General features: G+C 46.3%; 4 protein-coding genes across 7 annotated transcripts; 2 read left to right on the top strand and 2 right to left on the bottom strand.

Moving 5' to 3' along the window:
• Positions 1-454: 454 nt before the first annotated feature.
• LOC117862909 (uncharacterized) lies at positions 455-3,049 on the bottom strand. Its single transcript, XM_034746464.2, has 2 exons — positions 2,812-3,049; positions 455-845 (listed from the first exon to the last, which is right to left on the bottom strand). The coding sequence occupies exons 1-2, from the start codon at positions 2,986-2,988 to the stop codon at positions 609-611; spliced, it is 414 nt and encodes a 137-aa protein (XP_034602355.1). The 5' UTR covers positions 2,989-3,049; the 3' UTR covers positions 455-608.
• A 1,276-nt stretch (positions 3,050-4,325) lies between these two features.
• LOC117865916 (large ribosomal subunit protein eL14z) lies at positions 4,326-6,660 on the top strand. Its single transcript, XM_034750185.2, has 5 exons — positions 4,326-4,486; positions 4,586-4,687; positions 6,010-6,139; positions 6,226-6,338; positions 6,428-6,660. The coding sequence occupies exons 1-5, from the start codon at positions 4,484-4,486 to the stop codon at positions 6,485-6,487; spliced, it is 408 nt and encodes a 135-aa protein (XP_034606076.1). The 5' UTR covers positions 4,326-4,483; the 3' UTR covers positions 6,488-6,660.
• A 9,194-nt stretch (positions 6,661-15,854) lies between these two features.
• On the bottom strand, positions 15,855-19,220 carry LOC117865146 (uncharacterized). 2 transcript variants are annotated; one of them, XM_034749267.2, is made up of 4 exons: positions 18,931-19,219; positions 18,623-18,687; positions 17,868-17,981; positions 15,855-16,318 (listed from the first exon to the last, which is right to left on the bottom strand). In XM_034749267.2, the coding sequence occupies exons 2-4, from the start codon at positions 18,665-18,667 to the stop codon at positions 16,208-16,210; spliced, it is 270 nt and encodes an 89-aa protein (XP_034605158.1). In that variant the 5' UTR covers positions 18,668-18,687; positions 18,931-19,219; the 3' UTR covers positions 15,855-16,207. The 2 variants fall into 2 exon arrangements, with proteins under 2 accessions (XP_034605158.1, XP_034605159.1); XM_034749268.2 differs by having other exon boundaries at positions 18,623-19,220.
• A 1,982-nt stretch (positions 19,221-21,202) lies between these two features.
• Positions 21,203-25,739, top strand: LOC117863966 (importin subunit beta-1). Of its 3 annotated transcripts, XM_034747913.2 has the most exons (4): positions 21,203-21,373; positions 22,418-22,528; positions 22,808-25,239; positions 25,325-25,739. In XM_034747913.2, exons 3-4 carry the CDS (start codon positions 22,829-22,831, stop codon positions 25,518-25,520), a joined length of 2,607 nt encoding a protein of 868 aa, XP_034603804.1. In that variant the 5' UTR covers positions 21,203-21,373; positions 22,418-22,528; positions 22,808-22,828; the 3' UTR covers positions 25,521-25,739. The 3 variants fall into 3 exon arrangements, with proteins under 3 accessions (XP_034603804.1, XP_034603803.1, XP_034603805.1); XM_034747912.2 differs by lacking the exon at positions 22,418-22,528; XM_034747914.2 differs by lacking the exon at positions 22,418-22,528 and having other exon boundaries at positions 21,204-21,373; positions 22,813-25,239.
• Positions 25,740-26,314: the final 575 nt, after the last annotated feature.

Genomic DNA, 26,314 nt, shown 5'->3' with positions numbered 1-26,314 from the left:
GGAGGGGAGGGCGGCGGTAGCAGCGCAGGCAGGGAAGGGAGGGAAGGGAGCTAGGGTTTAGGTTTGATATAGATCTGATGGATCTCGTTACTTGCACGAATCTCAAAGGGTTCAATGCCTGCCTTCCGGAGGATAGGAAGGTATTCCGGTGTCAAAGAGGGGACCGGCTTCAATGGAACTTTGGGCTTCCAGTGATGAGAACACCGAAAGGAATGGAACGCGGCCGTTGGGCTTTTCTTTAGATGGTGGAATGGGCCGTATGGGCTGGCTAAGCCTTGCAGGCAAATGAGCTTTGCAGGCCTTAATGGCAGCTGGCTGACCTGTTCTCTACTTCTGTCTGTTCTTATTACTGTCTCCCCCTCCGGCGTCCGAACGCTGATTTCTGTCTACCACAGTTTCACAGCTCGTAGTAGTACTCCTTTTGTTCTGCGCATGGAAAGCTGGACAAAAAGGCTATCCGGTCGACGCGCAATGTTTGCATTAACCTTCCCATCACGCAACACAAGTTCCACCAAAAGAAATGGTTCAAGCATCAGTTCGTATAGCTGGTCCTAGCAGGCACCAGCAATCACACAAAAGCACCAAAGAAGCACAGGCGGCATTGTTCGTCAGGCGCCGCCTTCCTTCGACGGCGCCGGGTACTTGACGGCGTTCTTGACGATCTTCCTGGTGGCAGCGTCGCCGAGGTCGACGCCGCATATGTCGGAGAGGCGGACGAGGTAGAGCAGCACGTCGGAGAGCTCCTCGCCGAGGTGCTCCTTCTCCGCCTCGTCCCAGTCCGCCAGGCCCTTGCGCACCTCCCCTTTCCACATGAACAGCTCCGACAGCTCCCCAACTTCAGCAATCTGCCAAGTGCCAAGCACAAAACAAAACGAATCCTCCCGTAAGCAGAAGGAAGGAATTTTCGATCCTCTCTAGTCTCTACCCAAAGGAGAATGTGGTTCAGGCCTTTTCAAAACCGGAAAGAAGTCATTTCCAACAGAAATGAAAATCGGAAAGTGAAGTGCGAATCGCATTCCGTCCAGGTTCAGGAAATCCAGTCACCACAAGCTGACAGTGACGGTGACCGTTCCTTCACCAGTGAGCTTCAAGTCCGGACAAAAGCGATCAGCGTCGTCGACCCGACTCTCCGGCGGCGACGCCGGAGGCGAGCATCGACAGGGGGCCGACCTGCCGAGCCCGCACCACGTGGCGTCCGAGACGGGACACATGAAAGCTGCGTCCCCCGGCTGGTTCAGGACCACGAGCAGTGAGGAAATTGGTTACTTGTCCCATTTCGCTCAAATGAATAAACCAACACCTGGACTGCATCATCTTTTCAGGAGCACCGCGCTAAAAAAGTCTCCGGAAAATATCAGAGGCCGGCGACTCGGCGAGCAACTTTGGAGTTGGAAGGGGACAGGGAATAGCTCGCTCGTGTCCCTGTCGTTTGTCGTAATGAAGCATTTGTACTTCTTGCCAGATGTATTGGCATCACTTTAGATTCATATGCATCTGGGGCAGCTAGGAGGTTGTGGTTTGTTGATTTTTTGGGATGAAAATTTGAAAAGAAGAAGAAGTGCATGATGATCAAACAGAAGGTATAATGTTGGCCATCCACATGCAATTGTTTATGTGAGACGAATAAATCGGATAGATCTCAAGAATCTAGTGGCACGGCATCGAACGAAAAAAACTAATCAACGAAGAATCTTGTTGAACAGTTGGTCAAAAGAGAGCGCATTGTATTGCGATGATTTAGCCCATGGAGCATAATAAACTCAAAGACGCTACTATGAGATAACAAATCTGAGATGGCTTTGGAATGAAGCATTTTTTATGATAAACTTTCGCTAATCTAGTTCACTCCTTTTCACTGATGGAGACATTGTTTATGTGCGCATGATGTCCTGGTCTTCTAGAGATGCTGACTGCTAAGCAATGAGTATTGTTCTCCCACGAGGTGTGCAGGATTAACCAATTATTTAATTGCAACAGGAATGAGCAGTACTATCCATGGTCTGAGGTTACTATTACAGTGCATGATCAAGTTACCATGGAAAATAACAAAAAATGTGCGGAAAGTGAAAAAAAAGGAAAGAAAACATGAGATCACGCACTCTACTTTATGCTGCCGTTTGTCAAGTGCTCGTATATAATTTACCCCTTGTTTACTTCACCCCCAACTCCCAACTTTGACACTATGCAAAAAGAAGATTTCTCATCGCATCAAACTTGCGGTACATGCATGGAGTACTAAATGTAGACGAAATTAAAAACTAATTGCACAGTTTTGTTGTACTTTGCGAGACGAATCTTTTAAGCCTAATTAGTCAATATTTGGATAATAATTCACAGATACAAACGAAACGCTACAGTGTGCTACAGTGCTGTAACAGTAATTTGGCACCTCCCAAATTTGCCAAGTAAACAAGGCCTTAGAGAAGACGATCATGCAAGGTCACGCCTTGAAAGCTAAAGGCGTGCTTTTTGGTCCTGACTCGTCCTGCAATGTGCAGTAATACATCTAAACACGTCGTTGCTGTTAATTTTTCTCCATCGCCCTTATTTTTTTCAAAAAGAAGAAAGATTTGATAGTAGATTCTTGAAACCAATGGTCGTTCAGTGTCTCAAGGAATACGAAGCAGACCATCCTACTTAGCCAAGCATATGCTTCCATAGACTGAATATTGGGGCGTAATTCTTGAGGTTACTGACGAAGGAAAACAGAGCCAAAGGGGGGAAAGGCGAGGAGAGAACACACAGAAAAGCAACTTTCAGTCTTTGTAAGGACGAAGAAGCACAGCGATTAGGGAAAGGAACGATGCGAACCATGGCGAGCAGCAGGTTCCTGGGGCTGTGGTACTGCTCCCAGTCCCTCTCCTTGGCGAAGTCGTTGAGCTTCTTGGACAGCTCCTTCAGGCTCACGTCACCATCAGCCGCCACCTTCTTCCCCGCCACCTCCTCCTCCGCCATGGCAGCCGCCTTCTTCTCGATCTCACTCTCCATCTCAGCCCGTCCAACCCTTAAACAATTAGCCTCTCTGGTTTTGGTGCTTCAGAAAGCAGAGGCGTGAGCGGAGGGGGATTTATATATCGCAGGCGTGCAGCAAAGTTGGCAGGGAATTAAACAATTCGGGGAATTATTAATGGCGGGCGAGAGCGATGTTGATTAGTGACCCAGCTTTGGTGCCTGACAAATCACAGATTACTTGTCGCCTGGGATACACTAGGCAGTGATCAATTGCCATGACTGGCTCAAATTTCTTCAAATTTTCAAATTGGTGCAAACAAATGGAGTTAGTTCATCTACATTTTTTTAAACCTCGCGTAGATGCATTATGCATGTATAGTTGTGTCAAGGAAGGTGTGCACCCCCCGGGGGGGGGGGGGGGGGGGGGGGGGGGGGGGGGGGTCTTTGAATATGAACTGCCATATTTGAGGGCGCAACCACTGAACCACGTGTGTAAAGGCCTCGGCGAGACGGCAGCAATGATCGGTTGTCTCGCCAATTCGGGGAGGGGCGGCTGAGACACGCAAACGCAACGAAAGCTGTGGCGGCTCTGCATATCTGGTACAACGTGCATAGGACAGAGAACTGTGCCACATGGTCATATGCACAAGCACAACACGGAACCCTAATAAAAAAATTAATATGGATAACGCGTGAAAATGTTTTTACAGGGTTTGCATAATTGTTCTCATCGGCTGCAAAAATGTGCCTCCTTCCGCCGGTGTACTACCGTGTGGAAGCTGATCAGGTAGGCATTATCAGTTTGCGATGTGATGGAGATATGAAAGCAAAGACGATAAGAGCTTAGTTGGATGAGTTGAAGGATGAGCAAATCGAAAGGGAGGCAACAAGCAGGCACCGTTAGAAAAGATGTGTGCGAGAGACTGAGAGCACATGCCTGGAGATTGGGGTCGGCAGGAAGTCTACTTTGCATTTGGTTTGCTGCCAAGACAACTCAAGCTCTAACAAAAAATTTAGTTGTGCCAAAATTCGACCCTTGTTTATTTATTTCGATGTGCAAAATTTGCCTTGATCCCAGCAGCATTTTCTTAAAACTCCCAATGCATGTTTTGTATATGAGCAAAGCAAACAATGGCCCTGAAGTCCGAAGTTCTGAACTGAACTCATTGGGGTCTAGCATACATACTAGTAGGTGTGAAGCTCAGGGGAAAATACACGTCTGGACTGTGGGCCTAAAAACTGGGAGATAATGCAAGTTCAACTACAGAGGCCAGCGGCCAGCCCGGCCCACAAAATGCGGCCATCAAAAGCCCAACCCATCACCCCAGAGAACCTCCAAACCCATCATCTAACCTAGATCGGACGGCGACAGTTCCTCACCTCGGGATCCATCGGCTCAGCCAGAACCAACCCCCTCGGCTATATACATCTGCGTCGTCTAAACCCTTCCCTCTCCAGCCGCCCCCCGCCTCGCCGTCTCGCTCGCTCCCGCTTCGCCGCCGCAGCCGCCGCTGATTCCCCCGCCGCCAAAATGGTACGGTGACCTAGCGACATCCCTCGGTAGCCTTGTGATTTTGAGCTTCGTTTGGCCTCTGGGGCGTTAGCTAATGATGCGCGCCCTGTGGTTTTGCAGCCGTTCAAGAGGTTCGTGGAGATCGGGCGGGTGGCCCTGGTGAACTATGGCAAGGACTACGGCCGCCTCGTCGTCATCGTCGACGTTGTCGACCAGAACAGGGTGAGTTGAGCCGGATCTCTCCACCCAATCTGGTCGTCGTTGATTTGCTAGTGCTGAGGTGTGGATACAGGATCTAGGTGTTCGGGTCGTGCCGTAGTTTCGTGAGCCCTGGTGCGCCCGGGCGTTGTATTGTTGATCACTAGCTGTTCGAGCGATGTCGCATCTGGCGTGATTGCATTAGACACGCAACTTGCCCCGTTTAACTGATCTGCACTGTGTAATTAGCTGCTTCGCTTTGATTTCTGTAGTATAAGTACAGTAGCAACATCACTTGTGACAGTTGGCACTGTAGACTTTGGATATGATTTGTTTTTATCTAATAAGCTCCTCATGAAAATGGTGACTCAACCATTAGCCTTTTTTAATTTGTTTTATCATTTGCTTGTGGAATAGCTTTGCTTCACTTATTCAATTGCTTAGTAGCCCATTTCAACCATTTTACTTTCATTGTCTGGTTATGTATATTTATGCCTTCCGTGGTTAAGTTGGCAAGTAAAGTACTACCTCCGCATTTAAATATGACAATTCAGACTATGATTAGTTCTTTTAACTAATTATTCTGTCCTAAAAACCATATATTTGAGAAATGATGGAGTATATTGTTTTACTTCTCGCAACCAAATTCAGCAATTTTATCACTGTATGTCTGTACCTTACTATCTGCTCTTCTGTAAGTGAACACCTTTTTTTTTACCTACAATGTTGATTGGTGCATTTTGTGCCAGATTCTCATGTTTTGTATGTGATATAGTGTCGCATGATATTAGTGCATTCCTAATTTTTTACTGCAATGTGCTGTCATAATGCCATGTCCTTTAAGAAGTGACAACGTGACAGCCCAACATTCAGCAAGATACTCTGCTAATATCAATATATGGCATTGTTGAATGTTTATAGACAGATACTGGATTAGTGGATACATTATCTTCCTGCAACCTCAATTTTACACAATCCCTTGTTTGCCACTCAGTGCACCCTTTTGCAATGGCAAATGAGGAATAGTCTCTTGATTAGTCGCTTTCTTGTAGACGGAGTCAGCTTGTTTGTGCAAGTTCATTGTTTGTTCAGTGATTATTATAAAGATAATCTACCTGTTAAAGCATCATGTGAAATGTGATATTGTTGAAGTGTCTGGCATGGCATGTTATTGTTTCTTACTTAGTTTCCTGATAATCATGTTGATGTGTTCTGCTTGACCAATCAAACCCACAACATATGTAATTAAATTTTTTACTAGTAGCTATTTGCTTAATGGTCATCATCATGAATTTGTTTTCTGTTTGAAGATGAAATTTTGAGACGTCTTTTCTGTCTGATGTTAGGCACTTGTGGATGCCCCCGACATGGTTCGTTGCCAGATGAACTTCAAGCGGCTTTCTCTGACTGACATCAAGATTGACATTAAACGTGTTCCAAAGAAGACTACATTGATTAAGGCAATGGAGGAAGCTGGTGATTAGCTATTTCTTCTATCATTCTTTTTATCTCTATTTGTTTCACTATGAGCACTGTTTAAATGGATCATATCGTGATTGCAGATGTGAAAAACAAGTGGGAGAAGAGCTCATGGGGCAAGAAGCTGATTGTCCAGAAGAGGAGAGCATCGCTCAACGACTTTGACAGGTTCAAGGTCATGTTGGCGAAGATCAAGGTTTGTCATGCTTATATTCTCTCGAGTTTCTAATTTTTGTACTTTACTGCTTATGAACTTATCTGATGCTATGATTGTGATCTGAACAGAGGGGTGGTGCTATCAGGCAGGAGCTTGCTAAGCTTAAAAAGGAGGTTGCTGCTGCTTAGGTTCCTTTGGTGGTTTTGATTTTGATCGGCTATGCTTCGATATCTGGAAAAGAATCATGTAATGTGCGAATTACTTAGACGGTTTATCAGAGCTTGTCAAAATGTTAATTTGAAACATGGCTTGTTTAGAGATTTTGCCCAGATTGCTATTCAAAATCTGAGATAGTTTGTTACATGCAGATATCTCTTATCTAATGTTTCATTCTCCTTGTTGCTTGCCACCTTGCCATATGCCTGTTGGTTACAACCGCATGTTTGTGGTTGCAGCCTTAACTTCTGTAATTGGCAATACACGTCCTAGTGAATGGGGTAGAGTGTGGTACACTGGTAGTGGTAGGTAATGCTCATATGATGAATCTACAAGACGTTGAAGCAGTCGAGTGTTTTTGATTCCTTAAATCCCTATATCGTGTCCTTTTTTTTTTGGTGCTAAACAGCAAATTCCCAGAATGTTGGTCCAGTCACCAGTTGGGGATCCTCCTGGCCGCACGTCAACAGGAACTGACCACCTCACTTGATCATCCAAAATTCCAGATTATTCAAGCTAATTTCAAATGTTGTCACGTGAAGTTCACTATTTTCAAATTTTTGGCACGTGAAGCTCAACTAAAATGTTTTAGAATTTGACTGGTGTTTGAAGTTTCCGGCTGATTTTCTGGTGTCACAGCTTGGAGGAACGGAGACTAGTTTGGCGGACTGCTACGAACAGCAGGCCTTATTCAGCATTACTAAATACGCACGAGCCTCACCCGGCCATCTTTTGGACCGGCTCATCTTGTAGAATTATCTTTGATGAAGTTATCCATCCTTCACATTCCTCCCTCAAACAAGAAAAGGAATCTCCAAAAGTTACTGCCGTACCATCCCCCATATAACCACGTCACGTGACGGAGGTTGGTTTCACGTGACCGTATTTTTGCAAAATGTTTGAGTGATTTGTTGGAGCTTTTATTTTCTTTATCTCCCTAATTCAGGTACTGGGTCCAATAAAAGGGAGTTCTTGGAGTTGCTCTAAGACTCGAACATTATATTAGTCTAAGAAGAAACAAGAAACACATTGTTGAGATATACTACCTCTGTTCGAAATTACTATTCATTTTAGCTTTTCTAGATTTATAATTTTTTCTTGCTGATCTAATTATAATATACATCTAGATGCATGGTAAAAGTTAATAGTGATTTGGAACGAGGGGTACTGAGGGTTAATCGGCCTTATAATACCGTCAGATTCATCCGCAAGGATGCGCCTCTCGCGAGGTGACGGTGGCGACCGAGCCGCGCTTCTGCCCATCAGGCTTGCCTTGCACATGAGGGACCCGTGCCGCCCGAGCGTGACGACGCGAACCTCCAGCCGCGCCACGCCGCCGGCGCGCCTCTCCTCGTCGGCCATGAGCCCCGCCAGCTCGCCAGGCAGGCCGACGCCTCCGCTCGCCGCGCGGACGGCCACCTCCCCGGCGCCACGGGGCGGCACGCAGTGGTCCTCCACGTGGCCGGTGGCGAGCGGGACGCCCCCGTACAGGACCACGGCGGCGCCGCCCACGCAGACGCCGTACCTGCCGTTGCCGGCGTTGTCTACGGTCACGGTGAAGTTGAACGCCCGGGGGACGCGGGCGGCGTCGAGGCCGGAGCACCCGTCCACGGCGATGGATATCTCCGGCGGACGGTTCCGGTCGGTGGACTCGATGTGTAGAAGGCCTGAAGAACCGAAACAACTGTCACGACGAACAGCATGGCGAGACCTGCAATGAGCAGCAGAGCGGCTATGCTCTCGGCATTGGAGATCTTGCGGGGCGTTGTCGCTAGGAGCTCTTGGTCCAACGTTTCCGCCTCTTGAATTGAATCAAGAACTTCAATTCATTAGGGTTTGCGGTGGAACTTCACCTTTTGAGATATTTGTACAGCCTACAAGATCAATTTATACCTAGCTAAGAAATACAATACAATCCGTGTCCCTCTCCTATCCGGCACGCAGATATTGTCACGTACGCACTCTTATGCCTTATTAATTAGAGTATGTACATTGTTGCACGCGTAGTTTCTCCATGCATCTATCTCTGCCATGGAGCCACACTTGGAAGGAGGGTTAACGACCTCCCGTGCTCCCGCCGGCGGCGGCGACGGCGCCACCGCGATCCGGCGCAGACTACATCCCCTCCAGATCATCATCGCATGCGTCCTCGTGGCACTGGCTGGGCTCGGTGTCGTGTGGCTAGTGGCTTGCGACCCCCTGGATCCCCGCTACCCCACCTTCTCCGTCGACGTCGCCGGCTTGGACGGGCTCGACGGCCCAGAGCCGGCGCCCACGGTCAACCCGGCCTTCAACCTCACGCTCCACGGCGTCAGCCCCCGCTGCCACATCATGTCGTTGGGGATGTGCCAGGAGCGCGGGGCGGTGGCGGTGTCGTACGCCGGCGCCGTGCTCGCCTGGGGTCGGGTGCCAACATTCTGCGTGCCGGTGCACGGCCAGAGGCACGTAGGGATGGTCGCCCTCGGCGCCGACGTGGGGCTCTCCGACGAGCTGCGCGGCCGCATGGCCTCCGAGCGGATGTCGCGCTCGGCGGAGCTTGAGGTGTGGACTGTAATATTCCAAAAATTGTAACTTTCGAATGTGTGAAAATTTCGAAAAATTTAAAACTTTTATGGTTGTATGTGGTGCTCATTTGAAAAAGCTATGAATCTCTCTCACCTAAATTTCTTTTCAAAACATGTGTGGCTGATTTGATGCTTTTCGAGCTTTATTTGGATTCTTTGCTTTTGTGTGAGGTTTGAATTTTTAACTCAAATCAAAATTCAAACCTAAAATCTAAATCAAATAAAAACCAAAAACTAAAACTAACCCAATTCCCAAGGCCAGGCCCGCTAACCCGCGCGCCAGCCCAGCTGCCGCCGCCGCTCGTCCCCCTCTGCTTGGCTTGCGTCCGCCTGACCAGCAGGCCGCCTCGCTCGCGCCAGGCCGCCTCGTCCGTACCGGCCCAACACCGCAGCCCTGCTCGCCGCCTGCACGCTTGCCGGCCTAGTCGCGGCCCTGTTCTTCTTCCCCATCGGTGCTCACGCGCGCCGTGCGTGCGAGGTCACAGGCGTACCTCGTGCCTCGCTGGCGCGCACTACCGGCGGGGGAAGGCCTCCGTGTCCCCTTCCAAAACCTTCCTCCGAAGTGCTTTGACGCCGTTGCCCTTCCCCGCGTCGTTGCCCTAGTACGGCGCCGTCGGATGGCGGCCACGCCGCCGTCCGCCGCCCGAAGTCGTCACGCCGCTCAGAGCTTCGCTGTTGTTGGCCACCGCGACGCCGCCCTCGCCTCCGAGCCCACGCTGTGAGCCACCCGCTTCCCCTCTCCTTTTCCTTTGTGCGCTGTAGCATAGTTGTTGTAGTTAGGCCGCCACCGCCGTAGCCTCGCCTCCCGCCTATGCCGCTTCGCCCCGCCACCGCTGCCTTTGCACCCGCCTGCCCGCGCGCTCACCTTCGCGCCGCCCGCTCCACATCCGGCAGCCTGCGCTCGCGCGCTGTCTGACGCTGCTTGAGCGCTTGCCCGATCGCTGCCGCACGCCGGAGCCCCCCGCGCGCCGCACCGCGCCCGTGCACCTCTTGCTGCGCTCGCCTTCGCGCCCCGCGCGCGCTCTGCGTTCGCCGCCCCACGCCATTCGAGCTCGCCGCGCGCGCCATGCCGTGGCGCGTCGCCGACAACGTGGCAGTCAAGTAGGCGCCACGTGGTAGGGGTGGGGCCTACCACAGGGGCCCACAGCTGACCCGGTCAACGTTGACCGTTGACCAAGTTAACACTGACGCTACCATGACACGTGGCCCAACCCCGAGCTGACACGTGTCACCTATAATAAATGTTTTCCTGAAGTTAATTAGATAATTAAATAAATCCTTTAATCTTTACAAATTCATAACTAATTCATTTTAACTCAGAAAAGTATGAAACTAGTTGCATTAAATTCGTAAAATCGAGCCCATGCTATTTGTAGCTAGTTTGATGTTATTTGAATATTCTAAATTTGGTTTTTTTGGATTTTTTCCTAGATGTAATGCCGTTTAATTTATGTCATACCCGAGCTATGATCAGGAAGACCTTCTTGACCCCAACTACGATGAGGAGGATCTGAACAGCTACGGACAAGGTGTCATGTCACTCCCAATCATATAGATCCTATGCATGCTTAATTGCTAGCGCTTTACTTATATTGCTTGCTTGATGATGATGGATTGCATAGCCAATGTTTTATCCATGCCTTGATAACTGTTTATCCTGTTTCCTTGCTTACTTACTTTTATGAACTAGCTACATACCCCTAACTAGTCCACCGCTTATTTATCCATACACATGCTTTTTGATTTATGGATGGGCATTTGCCATGGTTTTGGTGATGGGATTCCTTGAACACTCTCGCGTGTGTTTTGGGTGAGTGTGACTCCTTTATGGGTACTTGGCGGGAGGGAGCCATGGTTGGTACTGAGGAGTACCTTTGCCGGGAGAGAGCTTTCTAGACTCTCTCTATACCCCATACCTGTGGTGGGTACCTTATTTGTTACTGAGGAGCATGTGGCATACTTGTACGCAGCAGGTTTGCTGGTAGAGTGCTCATTCTCGGCCGCTTAACAACCGAGTCAGTTTACCACCAGTCATAGCAGCTACTTTTCATACTTACCGCTCGCTTATGTTTTTGGCGGGGTTTGGTCTGAGACTAGTAGTGGATAGTGCTCTTCCTCTAGGTGGATAGAAGGATTGTGTAAGGAGTTCGAGGCGGTGGCCTGCTCTGACCAGACTGCACCCCGGCATGGGTAGGTTTCACAGCTTCAAGATCCTCACTGGTGATAGCGTGCCCTGCAGCCGAGGAGGCTTCAAGACTCGAGGAAACAGGAGGGAGCTATCCACTTACTAGGGCTTCGGCTGTTAGGTGGGGTTTGGACGACTAGCTACCGTTTAGGTTCCACCCGTGGGGCTACAATGGTACAACCTCTGCAGAGTGTATAAATCTATAGTTATAGTCCGTGTCCACTGGTATGGATAGTGCTATTGACTACCGCTACTTCTAACTAGATTTTTCTTGTTCTTCTACCTTCCCTCTATTTGAGATAGACCGGCGTTTGCCATTGAGATGTGAGGGAAGGGAGCTCTCACATCACCTAGCATGTTTGGGTGCTGGATCCTTGAGTAAAGGATCCGGTGTTTTGTGCAGACTTCCTTGTTGAGGTGTTGACCTTGGGATATGTGCTTTGCTTCCTTGATTTGTTGCTGCTGCATAAATTACCACACCCATACATAGGTTTTTACCCATGCATATAGTATAATTCTCTAGTTTCCTTAGCTTTGCTGCTTTTGGGAGTTGGCATAGCCTACCCGCTTCTCAGGTAGATGCTGGCTTTTCAGGTTCGGAGCCCAACTATGACTTTGACAATGATGGCTGGGAGGACTAGGGATCATGCTTCGGTCGAGTCGCCTGTGAAGACGGAGTTCGCCATAGCTTCTATTTCCACTGCGTAGATGTTTTACCTTTCTTAATTCAGTCCTGTTGGACTTGTACTGGCATGTGCCACTGAGATGTACTCATACTGATGATATTGTACTCTATTTCTCTCATGTTTCTGTGTGTATGGATTTGTACTATCTGAGATAGGGATTCACACGTAATAGTCTTTCTAGGACTATCATCAAGATGCGTAGGCTTAAATTCTCAGAAATAGAAATTTGGTCCGTTTCACGGACATCATGCTGGATCGGCAGAGGTTGCTGTCGTGCCGGGTCAAGCTGGATGAGCCATCATCGCAACGATCGCCGTGCAAGGTGTTTAGGTGGCTGTGGCGGAACCGCTCGGATTAACTTAGCTAAAGCACAATTAAGTCGCCTAACACGCGATTATATGCTTTAACCAAGTTAACTCAGCAATCCGTCGGGTTTCATCCGATAAACCACTATATAGGACCGAATTAGCATAGCTCACACGAAGGTGAGTGGTTCCAGAGAATACAACAGATCATCCAAGGTTAAACAAGTTCAAATATTATTACAACACTGGTTCGAAAAATCGGAGTTTTACAAAGTTCAGGAGCAACGGAAAAGATAAAACAGCGGAAGCTAACGCCGGGGTCGGATGTCTCTGATGAGGCCGATCAAGACATCAATGGTCCCTCTCCTCGCCGTCCGAGGAGGGATCCCACTCGACCGTCCACCCAGGAGGAAGCTGGGGAGGCCAAGTGCCAACAGCAGCGCACTCAGAAGCTTCAACATCACCTGAAAGATGTGCCACAAGCATGGCTGGGCTGCTAAGCTTAACAAGACTTAATCGACCGGTGGGAAAACTACTCCACCAACTTCTAGACATGCAAGGCTCTTTGGCTGAGGGGTTTGTTTTGCCAAAGCGACTACAGTAGATCCTTACTTTCAATATTTTAGCTCCGATTCTAAGTTCATTAACCAGTCTACATTGGCACTTATGCTAAACAAACATAGTTTCCAAACAATATATATAGAACAAGCATCAAGTTCATATCATCATCATGTTCCATCTTTACTCAGTGTAGCATAGCGATCAAGCAGTCTCAAACTGTGAGAGGCAGACGAATCGATTTGAATTTCTTAAACATGCATGGCGAACCTAATCTCACGACATCCGCACACCACAGAGGGTCGCTTCCTGTGTCGGCCGTCCCCATCAATCCCCTGATCCGTTTCGAGCCCACTTCTCTTGGTGCAATGTTCCATAGACCTGGCCTCTGCCGTTCCGTGACCACACTTGCCACCACATGCGGCCGCAGGGGAAAACTCCGTTCCAGAGACAGTGGATCAAACAGCTCACGTCCAAGTTCAATCAGGTACTACGCTTCCCCATCCCATACTAGGTATGAGATTAGTACTTTCAAACACTTGATCACGAACACTATCACATCTCGACCTTAGTCCAATTTCATGTAGACAGACGGGGCACCGACCACCAAAATAGTTCACAAGGCCCTGCCCCGTCCCACCGTCCTTATAGTTGTAACCAGAAGGAAAACAAGCAACTCCTATAACTCGTGACTGACAGGGAATCACTCGACTTTTACCGAGTCTTGTTAAGCACTGCAACTACTCGGACTTATCAGACTAGTGTTCAGATCAAGGGAACTGAGTCATGCATCTATGGCTTCAAATAACTCCTATAACGTAAATGCACATACATACAAAAGAAGGCATGCGCAAGTTTAGAAAAGTTAGGTTATGCTCCGAGGCTTGCCTTCGATTGGGGTGGAAGCAAACTGATCTTCAGCGCACTCAGCTTCAGCTCCTGCAGTCGGCAGCTCAGCTATAGCTCCATCTTCTAGCACCGGGTGCAGCTCGTAGGTGCCGTCGGCGAGGTTTAGTTCTACACGGAATGCAAATGCAGGGTTAAACACTTAGACGGTTATTTCAACAACACTTGCAAGATTTAGCCTAGAAACTGTAGCAAAATTATAGGAAAGGTGTGGAATCCCATGCCTCTGTTGATAGAGAACAAGATAAAGGAGTCGGATCGAGAAAAACTTATGATCTGACCCTCAGACCTAAGGAACAACTGCACCGAGGTCCTCAGACTTAACACAGAGAAGTCCCCAAAATTTTACACAGATACCCTTGGTCAAAAGAAAAGGATACAGCCGAGCCGTCGGGTGAGGCGGACAAGGGTCGGGCGAAACAAACAGGGTCGGGTGAGACGGAAAAGGGGTCGGGCGAAACTGTGAGGGGTCGGGCGAGACGGAAAGGGGTCGGGTGAAACGGAAGGGGTCGGGCGAGATGGAAAGGGGTCAGCAGCTTACCTTTGGGGCCTACTGACGAAGTCTTGGGGTCGGGAAGGAACAAGCTCAGGAGGAAAGACTAAGGCGCTTAGGCTTGGGCGGTGGCGAGGTCCGGCGTCCGGTGGCGGCGGTGCTTCTTGTGGACAACAAGTAAGCTCTAGATCGACGCGGAGGAAGCAAGCGGTTGGCGGGTTGGGAAAGGCGGGTGTTGAGAGGAGAGGGGGAGTTCCTCAAAGAGCTTATGCGGCAGCACTTGAGCACAAAACAGAGGAAGGTGCGGCAAGGTAGCGATGGCGAAGGGAACTTCGGTAGAGGCTCTGGTACTCCCTTTTATAGCTGCGCGGAAGGGAAGGAGTTCGGGCAGCGTGAGGATAAGGTCGAAGGGGATGGAGTGCTCTGCCGTGGCGACGATTGGTCGATGCCTCCATTGGCTGGCGAAACGGAGCTCCGGGGACAGGGTCTTACGGTATTGGGCACTGGAGACGGCGCTATGCAGGCGCGGTTTTGCCGGAGGGAAGGATTGGTGAAGGCGAGCGCAGGGTCTAGTCGTGTCAAGCGGTGGATTGGGGGCGGCGGCTCGGCCAGCATGTGGCAGGCAGGAAGGAAGGGCACTGCAGGCGAGGTGACCGGGCGAGCGACGATGCTAGCAGGCGCAGAACCAGCGGCTTTGCCGTGGCACGCTACTGGCGAGGTGGGGGAAAGGAGTTGTCACTGCCGGCGCAGTGGTTGGTGAAGGCAGCATCGTCGCGGGGTTCCTGATAAGGAGATGTGCGCGGGAGGCGAGGTGGACTGGCGCAGCAGTGGCCAATCTTCGGTCGCAGCGGCGGCAGGGCGCCTGGCGCGGCCGGCGAGATTTGGGCGAGACGAGACAGGGCGGGAAAGGGCTGCAGGGCGCTTCTGCGCGCGATTGGGAAGGAGGCGCGCTGATCCATCATGTCGCGGCCGGCGACTGGGCGAGGCGGGGCTCGTCGGTGAGGTCCTGCCACACGGCGGCGGGGCTCTAAGACAGGACGCACGCTCGCTCTGGCGCGCGTGGCCCGAGCGATCCGTGGGATCTGCTTCTGGATCCATCTTCCAGTCTCTTACTCTCCCAAAATCCGAACTGCACCACTTCTGCTGCCTTAACAAAAGTTGTAGAACTCAGGCCAAGGCCCAACTCTTGTAATTGGACCGAGTCCAAAAACGTAGTGGATTTGGGGATCCAAAGCTCCAAAGTTTGGAGGAACACTGGTTTCGGGACTTAGAGAAAAATGACGGTTTGTTGGGTTTCAGGGGTCGGGGCTGAGTTGAACTGCAGATTTAGGAACTTGTCTTAAGATTAAGCTCGGCTGATTAAACCTAAGTCGTTACAGTGACACTCATAACTTGTCGATATAGGAGCTTTGTCAAGGTGTTTACCTTCGATTAATCTAAAAAAAAGGTGTTTACCTTCGATGGTGCTGTGAATTTGTAGTTTTATCTCCAGGACGCCTAAGCCCAGGAGGTTAGTACAAGCATGTGAGCCTTTTTTTAAATAACGCACATGTGGGCTTTGAAGCCTGAGTTTCCAACAGCGAACATGTTCTTCCCCGTTTTCCTATACCGTTTCCACAGCAGCAGTTCATGCAAACGGGAATATTCAAAACCCACATCTTTATATCACAGCATTTGCGTTTCTAATAAAAAATAAATACAACAGCAAACACGATTGTTGCCTGAATAAAAATGAATTCAAACATGAAGATGGGTACAAATACTATCACAAACATCATCTACCACTACCAGATTGTCACGACAGAAGATAAAGCAGCAGAACAGCAGGGCATGGCGATGACCAATGTTTTCCTTATGCGTTGTCAAAAGAAAAAACTATAGGTAACCATGCGATGCTAACATATGTACATTCCTATTATACAAGTAGGGCTCGTCATCTGAACATTACTTTCTTCTCCGTGCACAAGAAACAGCAGGAGATCAGAGCTGGGCAATTTAGGAGATTTCGGTTTTCATTGTTCCAGAGGACGATGGTTCACCACTAGAATCTGGTGAGGCAGCAGCCTGTTGAGGCTCCTTTAGAGAAGTGGGCATTCCTGAAACTTCCTGAAAAAAAAAACAGAGAGAAAATGATGTAAGTTAGCATCATATGAACCTTATGGACACATAGCTTCAAGAACAGAACAGCGTTATAGAAAAAAGAAAACAGCATGGAATCGAATCTTATTTTTTCCCAAACAGATTGCATATCAATCACAAACTGTTACTGTATACCCCAGCCATTGTGCTAAACATCTGTGCAGTTTGGAACATCCAAACCATCATGCCGTGTACAACTGATTCAGTCACTGATGAGCAGACCCTAAAGGCATGCACCTCACCTTATGCCCTACAAGCTGAGGAACTTATTAAGTATCGAATAGCCTGTAAGCCAAGACACACAAATATGACACTACCACCACCCTTTTTATTTGAGTCCTCCCACTTAAGTTTAAATGCATAAGACGCTTAAGTTAATAGACAGGGTGCCACAAGCATGTTTTCAAGGAAGTATAACCCTCTTTTGCCCTGTCATGTGATCAAGGTCATCATTTCAGGGTTTTTCTAAGGAAAGTAGCTGTAAAAACATAAACATCACAATCTAGTATTTCTTCTTCTTATTATTTTTGGATTCGACCTAATATATGTTGAGGTACTGCTAACAACCATAAGTATAAATCTGAACTTGAGTTTGAGAAAGTTGGATCAACAGACAAATCAGTTAATTCGGTCTCAAATCCACAGACAAGGACCAACACTACCAACTCCCGAGTGACAAGAGTGCAGGGGATCTTACAGGAGGCAATCCATTTGCTGATAATGGAACAACATAAAAGTTACAGATGTGGTACCAACAATTCAACGCAAGTAGAGGAATGTTCCATATAGAAAACTGAATCAGGCAAGAACCTGTTTAATAGAAAAACATAATAAATTGTACCAAAGGTCACCGAATTTGTCATATAGGATCATGTACATCATCAAACTCCTAAAAACCCCTCTTGATGTCACTTAAAATAATTATTAATAGAATGTTATCTGTATATTTTGACCTCTCAAATAAGAAGAGCCAGCTGATTTTGGGAAACTACTACTAGTTGCAACAAGTATACATTCAAGAGTTGCTATTACTTAGGATCAGAAGGAGATGGTGAGAACAATGGGAATAGAGTACTAAATAACAGTTCGAAGCCATAGTAGCAATTTTCCACTTGTTCATCTGATTCTTGTACAGATTATTGTACAAATTATAGACCCATCACTGTAGAACCAAAAAGTTGAGTGAGGAAGACAAAGCAGACCATGTTAGAACATAGTTGCCTAACTTCGGAGGATTTTTTTTACCTTCGTTTGGACTAGTGGAGTATTGTTGCCCCTTAATCTAGTGAAAAAACTCTCAACTTTAGTATTTAAAAAAAACAATGTGAACTGGCACCAGCAAATGTTAAACAGAATATAAGAAGGAAACTAACTAGAACAAAGCATTTATCTGCTCAGGGAGCACTTCTTCAAAAAGAAAATTGTATGATCAATGCACAAAGATGGATGAATCACAAAGTTCAACCTTGATAAAAAAAAGATGGACGGATATCATATAATAACTATACATTCATACCTTCATAAGATGTAACCTGAGATCAGTAGGGCGAACTTCCTCACCAATGCAGACCATCACAAACTGTGAATAGTGGAAAAGAACATTTGCAGCGACTTGCTTCTTTTGTTCAGTCTGCATCACATCACTCATTATAAGAGCACATACAATCACAATTCAGAGTAAATTTGATCTATATAGATGTGACAAAAAAAATGCTATATTACTCAATGGATGGGATTGCATCCTCTATTCAACCCTGTTATTCTGTTGCCACATGATTCTACATCATGATCTATTTCACACTCCTTTATAACTTGACCAAATAGTTGTTTATAGTTCTATAGATTCTTACTTTTTTTCAGAGTTTAATTTTATATATCCAGCTCTAGTTCCCTTATACTGCATTAAGTTTACACTACCACCCAAAAATATGTGGACAATTGATATGTTTCCGCACAATCTAACCACACCCAAAAATGGTACGAAGCTACTCAATTTTGTTAGAACAATATTACCCTAGGAATTTGTAGTAACATATAAAGTCATCATGACAAATCTACATAGCTAGATGAGAATGCAACAACAAAAGTTACTCCAATTCTGCTTGACTACCCAGGTAACCCGTGTCATTTGTTCATCCAACATCTAGCAATTGGTCAGTAAGGCCGTACCTCGACACATGTGTCTAAACTATAATTGATCCCAACAGAAAATTGGAAAACAGAGCAACAGCCAGGAAGAGAGCAAAGAACTGGAACTCGTTTCTTTCCCACCTCATAGTCATCCTCGGAGGCCATGGAAGTGCTCCGCGCAGCCATTCTTAATCAATCTTCTTACTCTGTCAAGAAGATGAGATGGAACATGATTAGGCAAGGGCCGGCTTAACGTGGGGCACGGGGATCCAGCTGAACCCCACGAGTTTTTTTTTGGCAAAATAAATAAACTGCCAGCAGTAGTGCTTCAGCGCGCAAGGAACCAATCCGCAAGAAAATTGGCTGATTGGAGAGGACGGGAGTGAATTTGAGGGCTCCCAGCGAAGAGAAGACCGTGCGGAACCAAAGCTATGGTAGGGTTGCCTTACCAGAGATGGAATCAACGCATGCACGGGTTGGGTCCCTCTGCTCCACGCCGGTCCAGGTGGGGCGCTGAGGACGGCGACGGCGCCGAGCCGCCGACGAGAGGGAGAGAAAGAAGAGCAGCTGCGGTGGAAATACCGAAATAGCACCTCGATCTGATGGAGGCGCGGAAGGGCGGCGATGCGATTGAGAAGCGGCGGCGGAGCAGGGCGGGGCGAGGACGCAGAGCCGTCGAGGATAGCCGCCGGTCGGGATGGGAAATTCGGAAGTAGGCAGTGCAGGTGTGCAGGCAAAGGCCCTTTCACATGTTTTTCGAAAAATTAAATTTGATATGAAAAACAAAAGGTCGGAAACTAAAGCAAAATCAAAGTTACTGAACACTTGAGCAGCTCGGGTTGAGCATCAGGGCAAGAACACTATTAGACCCTATTCCACCGACTTTTGGTGAAGCCCTGCTAAAAGGGTCAATTTCAAAACGGCTTCACCACCAAAGTCGGGGAGAAGCCGCAAAACGGCTTACACTAGAGAGGAGAAGTCGAAAAAATTGGCTGCACCGGCTTCTTCTCTCTCTCCAAGCATTAAGTGATCATAAAATTACATATATTGCCATTGAGAAGCCGTTGTACCAAACGTTTTGCAAAACTGCTTCAACTTCACTAAAAAAAGTCACTCCACCGAAGAAGCCGAAGCCGAAGCCGTTTTATGAGAAGCCGAAGCTCTACCAAACGGGACCTTAGTCAGTAGTACGTGACAGTTCTGGTTCAAAACAGAGCCAATGTGAGACTAGGTATGACTTGTTATAGTATAACTCACGAAATCATAATTTATCTTTTATCTTTTATAATTTTATAATTCGCTAGCAAATAATTATGAGATTATTAAAAAAATATTCGGCAAAAGATCGTAGAAATGGAAGGCGCCAAGTTTAAACGAATGGCTGTGGTGGTGGTGGTGACGGGCAGGAGGTGGAGGGAAAAAGTACGAAAACAGGATGTTAAAGGTTGCAGCACGTATATTTAATAAAAAATTTAACTTCCGGCACATATGTCAACTAAGAATCATCTAAATAGGCTCACATAAAGTTTGAATCCAAATACCCATCACACTAAGATGCTTTTCTAGGTACAATCATATAAATGAAATGTGATGACAATATCATTTAGTTGAAATTTATGGTGATTCATCCATTCAGTTTAACCAAAAACGCAAGAGAAATGACCGACTACACTCTAGATTCATCACTCTTCGTGCTGCATCATCCAATCCCCCACTCTTGCATTGTCTTCACTCGTGGTGACTCCAAATTCCAATCCAGTCAAATTTCCATAAAAAATATACATTCCTTCCTTTCAAAAAAAAAGTCACGCAATTATTTTTAAACATGCCACGTAAGAGCATCTCTAGCAATTTTTCAATAATTTTTTCATAGTAACTAGTTGATTGGGATATCCCGATATCTCATTCCTTGTTTTTGTGAGAGTTACTTTTGCAGTTTCCCAATAATTTTATCCCAATCAAACTACTGTACTAGGAGAGTCACAATTCCATCTTTATTTTGGGAGAGTTTTGGGTGAATTATTGGTTTACCCCAATAATTATTGGAAAAAGTGGAAGGTAAAGAAATTTATTGGAGCACTATTCTTTTTACAAACACTCCGTAGTTGGAATGAGAAATGGAGGCTACTGAAGATGTAAGCATATAAGCATGTGGCCGGACTAGGTGCTCATAATTTTTATTTTTTTCATAAATTTATGATATTCTTTTAATAATAGGGATGTGCTCGTCAATAATGTGAGGTTTGCGGTGAATCCGCTAATGTTAAGATCTATCAGCTTAGTTTTTTTTTAAATTGTTCAAAAGGATAAAGTTTGTGTGATTCTACATATGTACGTTGCTTGCATATATGGTGTGTTATGGAGAAAAAAAAGTTGAACTTAAAAATATAAGAAAATGGACAAATTTTATTAGGTGTAAATTTTTGGAATAGTTAGGAGAGTTAAACTAGCCAGAAAGTTATATGGAGGTTAATTAGATCATAGAAACATTTTCTAAGAAAATTTGGTCGGAAGACATTTTGCTACTCGCAGTGATTATGGTCGTGTGTCTTTCTCTACTGTTTTCCGACTTCCTCTTAAAAACGCGCATTGCGTTGCGTGTTTTCAAAATCCCATAATTTCTTCCAAAAAAATCCCATAATTTCTTTTCCGATAGAATCACACAGAACAAGTAACAGATGGGGAATTTTCTTTTCTCAAAAATAAAATTTGCCCGCCCGCCCGCAGCCGCAGGCCTCCCGCCCGCAGGCCACCTTCCCTCCTAAACCCTAGCCGCCTCTCCCCTGCCCTCCCCTCCCCTCCCCGCTCCTCTGTTCTTCGCGCCCCCGGCGACGCCGTCCGTATCGGCGTGCAGCGGGGATTCGTCCAGGCCTGGATTGATTTCCCTGTGCGGTAAGGAACACTAACCCTCCTTCTACATTTTTTGCTCGGATGAATCGCTCGTTTCGGTCCGCGGGATCGTCGCTTCGATGTGGCCTCTCGAACCCGGTTGTTTGTTTCTCTCGAATCCGTCCAGTTCGTCCCTGGGATTTACTTGCTTGCCAAGTGAGTCCTGCGCTAGTGGCGGTTTACTTTTTCTCCGATTTTTTTTAATTTTTATTCGGGGATTTAATACCTGAATCTCCCTCGCCAGGTTAAGCCCGGCCCTTTCACGGTAGGCATCCCCCCCTCTGAGTTGTATGAAGTTCATATCAGGACTTGGTAGATGAATATGTTCACCAAGTATTTGATAGATTAATATGTTTGAGTCCTTGAACTGAGGAACTAATCCAAACGTTTCCATATAAAATGTTTCTGTTGTTGGCTTGTTGCAATAGACATTGGCAGTTAATGTAGTTCATGTATCCATCTATTTGTCTCTTCAGTGACTCAGTGTGACGCTCCTTGTCTGATATGCCTTAACCGCTCATCATATGCCATGTTTGCCTGGTTTATCCTGTGAATTTTAACTGAGGCACAGCTTGTATGCTTAGTGAGGGTCTTTAGTATATTAGTCTAAACTCTGGTCATCTCCTTTGTTACTGTTGCCAGCCTTTAGTCGCACTCATGATCATGTTGTGTTTAAGGTGGATCAGTGTATTCACACAATGTAGTTATGGGTCTTTGTTCTCTGTTGACTGATATAAATAAATTAATTTGCGTAGGATGCTGATACTGTTAGGGTGATCTGTTCACCCCATAATATACTTGTTCTTTTGTTTAGCTCCGTTCCACGGTGCTCCTCTTTTTATTTGGGCGTACAATATGTAGGCTATTGCTTCTCTTTCATGTTTTCTGCTCGTTAATCTGCAGTTGTGTCATGAATATTGTTGCCGTGTAGTTTCTTCATCATGCATAGACCATAGGCAGTGATGCTCCATAGTGTTCCTTTTCTGTTATTAGGTTGAAATGCTTATGGCATCACTCACTTTTTCATGTTTCTAATCATGCTAGCAGAGTTGTATATCATGAATAACTGCTTGGAGGATGTTTGCCCTGCTTTAGCTTTGTCTGGTTGCCCAGATGCATTGGATGAATTAGTTCTTTAACTGATATCTTGGATTGCTGGTGAGGCTAAGCAATTTTTACACAAGGTTTATGTTGATTGCATTATGAGTATGGGCTTTAATAGCGCCTCAAAATTTGATATCTCACAATCATATTACGCCTTTGGTAAATGACTTGTTTGGCTAATATCTGTGGTGCTAACAATGTTGTCGTAATGCAAAAGCAAATCTAGATTTAGCTGTCTCAGTGACCCACTGGTCCTTAGTAATCTGGACTATTGATGTATTCTGTTGTTTGTTGATTTTCTGTGTCTGACAGAATCTGTTCCTTTTGATGTAGGATAGGGCATTTGCTACAGCCATGGATATAACTCAGATTCTGCTAGCTGCTCAATCTCCGGATGCTAATCTTCGAACAGTAGCAGAAAGCAATCTCAAGCAGTTCCAGGAGCAGAATCTTCCTAACTTCCTCCTCTCCTTATCAGTAGAGCTCTCTAATGATGAAAAACCCCCAGAGTCTAGAAGGCTTGCTGGTATTATCCTTAAGAATTCTTTGGATGCAAAGGATTCTGCAAAAAAGGAGCTACTGACTCAGCAATGGGTCAGCATGGATCCATCTATCAAATTGAAGATCAAGGAGTCGTTGCTGGTAACACTAGGATCTTCGGTGCATGATGCAAGACATACCACATCACAAGTCATCGCCAAAGTTGCGTCAGTTGAGATACCACGTCGAGAATGGCAAGACCTCATTGCCAAATTACTGGGGAACATGACATCACCGTCTGCATATGCTCCTTTGAAGCAAGCAACTCTAGAGGCACTGGGGTATGTATGCGAGGAGATTTCTCCGCAGCACTTGGAGCAGGATCAAGTGAATGCTGTTCTGACAGCTGTGGTCCAGGGAATGAACCAGACAGAGCTCAGCTTTGAAGTCCGTCATGCTGCAGTTAAAGCCCTTTATAATGCTCTTGACTTTGCTGAGAGTAACTTTGCAAATGAAATGGAGAGGAATTATATAATGAAGGTGGTTTGTGATACTGGTGTGTCTAAAGAAGTGGAGATCAGACAGGCGGCATTTGAATGCCTTGTTGCAATTGCATCCATATATTATTCGCACCTAGATCCTTATATGCAGACCATATTCAATCTGACAGCTAATGCAGTGAAAGGAGATGAGGAATCGGTTGCACTTCAAGCTGTTGAGTTCTGGAGTGCTATTTGTGATGAAGAGATTGCACTCCAAGATGAATACGAGGGATCTGATGATGGCAACTCTACTGTGCATTTCCACTTTATAGAAAAGGCCCTCCCTTCACTTGTTCCTATGTTGCTAGAAACTCTATTGAAGCAAGAGGAAGATCAAGATCAAGATGATAATGTATGGAATATTTCTATGAGTGGTGGGACGTGCCTTGGACTCATTGCTAGAACTGTTGGTGATGCAATCGTCCCTCTTGTGATGCCGTTTGTTGAGGCCAACATCACGAAGCCTGATTGGCATTGTCGTGAGGCAGCTACCTTTGCATTTGGTTCTATCCTTGAAGGCCCCTCTGTTGAAAAGCTTGTTCCGCTGGTCCAGGCTGGTCTTGATTTCTTGCTCAACACAATGAATGATTCAAATAGCCAGGTAAAAGATACTACTGCTTGGACTCTTGGGAGGGTATTCGAGCTCTTGCATTCCCCAGCTGGTGCAAACCCAATCATAAATAATTCAAACCTTCCTCGAATCATGGCTGTGTTGCTTGAGAGTAGTAAAGATGTTCCAAATGTGGCTGAGAAAGTCTGTGGAGCTATTTATTTTCTGGCCCAAGGTTATGAAGATGTAGAATCCATGTCTTCTGTGCTCACACCTTATCTGCCTAATGTCATTGCTGCTCTTCTTTCTGCTGCGGATCGTGCTGATACCACCCATTTCAGGCTTCGTGCTTCTGCTTATGAAGCACTGAATGAGATCGTGAGAGTTAGCAACATACCTGAAACTTCAGGCATTATAGGCCAGTTATTGCAGGAGATCATGAGAAGATTAGACCTTACATTTGATCTCCAGATACTCTCTTCTGGTGACAAAGAGAAGCAAAGCGATCTGCAGGCTTTGCTGTGTGGTGTACTGCAGGTCATCATCCAGAAACTGAGCAGCACAGATTCAAAGTCCATAATCACCCAGACTGCTGACCAGCTGATGCTTTTGTTTCTGCGTGTCTTTGCCTGCCACAGTTCTACGGTGCATGAAGAAGCAATGCTTGCAATTGGTGCTCTTGCATATGCTACTGGTTCAGATTTTCTGAAATACATGCCTCAGTTCTTCACATACCTGGAAGCTGGCTTGCATAATTATGAAGAGTACCAAGTGTGCTCCATCTCTGTAGGGGCGTTGGGTGATATTTGTCGTGCCTTGGAAGATAAAATTCTGCCCTTCTGTGATAGAATTATGACTGTTCTTCTCAAGGACCTATCAAACTCTATGCTCAATCGGTCTGTGAAGCCTTTGATTTTCTCATGCTTTGGAGACATTGCTCTTGCTATTGGTGAGAATTTTGAGAAATACCTGCCATATTCTATGCCGATGCTTCAGGGAGCTGCGGAACTCCTTGGTACTCTTGATCAGAGTGATGATGACATGGTTGATTATGGCAACCAGCTCAGACGGGGCATTTTTGAGGCATACTCTGGTATACTCCAGGGTATCAAGGGCCCAAAAGCTCAGCTGATGATTCCATACGCAGCCCATCTACTGCAGTTTACCGAAGCTGTCTTCAAAGATAGGAGCAGGTGTACTTCATTTACATTTCAGTATCTGTTATATTATTGTTTGTTACCCATTTACTTACAGTTTTATGTATAACAATGCCATCAGGGATGAGAGTGTGACAAAGGCTGCAGTTGCTGTCCTTGGGGATCTTGCGGACACACTTGGCGCAAGTTCGAAGGATATGTTCCAGACCAACCTCTTCCATGTTGAGTTCTTGAGGGAGTGCATCGACTCAGACGATGAAGTTCGGGAGACTGCATCTTGGGCCCAGGGGATGATAAACCAAGTGGTGGTCTCGTAATGTGAGATAGTTTCATCTTGTTGGTTAGAGGTTTTTGTGGCTGTGCCAAGTCCATTTGCCAATATATATGTAGTGCCAGTCTTAGGATCCTTGTAGGCATCTGTGCATTGTTGTCGATCTTTCGAGCTGTCGTGACTCACATTAGACCTGTTGGATTCTGTCTGTCGGTGTCTTGAACAGCAAAACTTCTTTCATTTGTCTTATTGCTGGTATTATTCAGTGCTGCTGATGACGCTTCCTTTTCCATGCCTAGCAGATCAATTTTTGAGAAAATGTATCTGCTGATGACAAGAACATTGCACGGCAAACACGTGTAGCTGGATATATTATCCCAAAATTTGATCTGCTGAACATACTTTGCTACAGTTTCGTGTCAGCATACTGTGCTTTGCTCCTCTGGTCGGGAGAACCAGGAGCAGTGTGAGCAGCTAGTTAATTACTCCCTCCATCTACTAATCATTTTGGCTTTTCTAGGTATATACCTTTTGCTACATATCTAGATATAATATATATCTAGGTGCATAGCAAAAGCTATGTATCTAGAAAAGCTGAAACGAATAGTAATTTAGGACGAATGGACGAGTTGCTATCAGTTGCTCAAGTTTTGAAATCTTGAACTTGAAGTACTACACATTTAATTTGTTTGATAGCCCCCTGATTTGCTATATTGGACACTTATATTTGTGTGAAAGAATAATTGAACGAAGCGCACACAAAATTGAAAGAATGCTACACTTAAGAATGAACTGGAACTAAAAGGGACTTTGGCTTTTGTCAAGTTCTTGCCGGCTTCC

The sequence above is a fragment of the Setaria viridis genome, chromosome 7 (genome assembly GCF_005286985.2).
Source record: "Setaria viridis chromosome 7, Setaria_viridis_v4.0, whole genome shotgun sequence".
Classification (NCBI taxonomy): Eukaryota; Viridiplantae; Streptophyta; class Magnoliopsida; order Poales; family Poaceae; genus Setaria; species Setaria viridis.
Note: the sequence above shows the minus strand (reverse complement) of the source record. Positions and strands in the feature narration are given on the sequence as shown.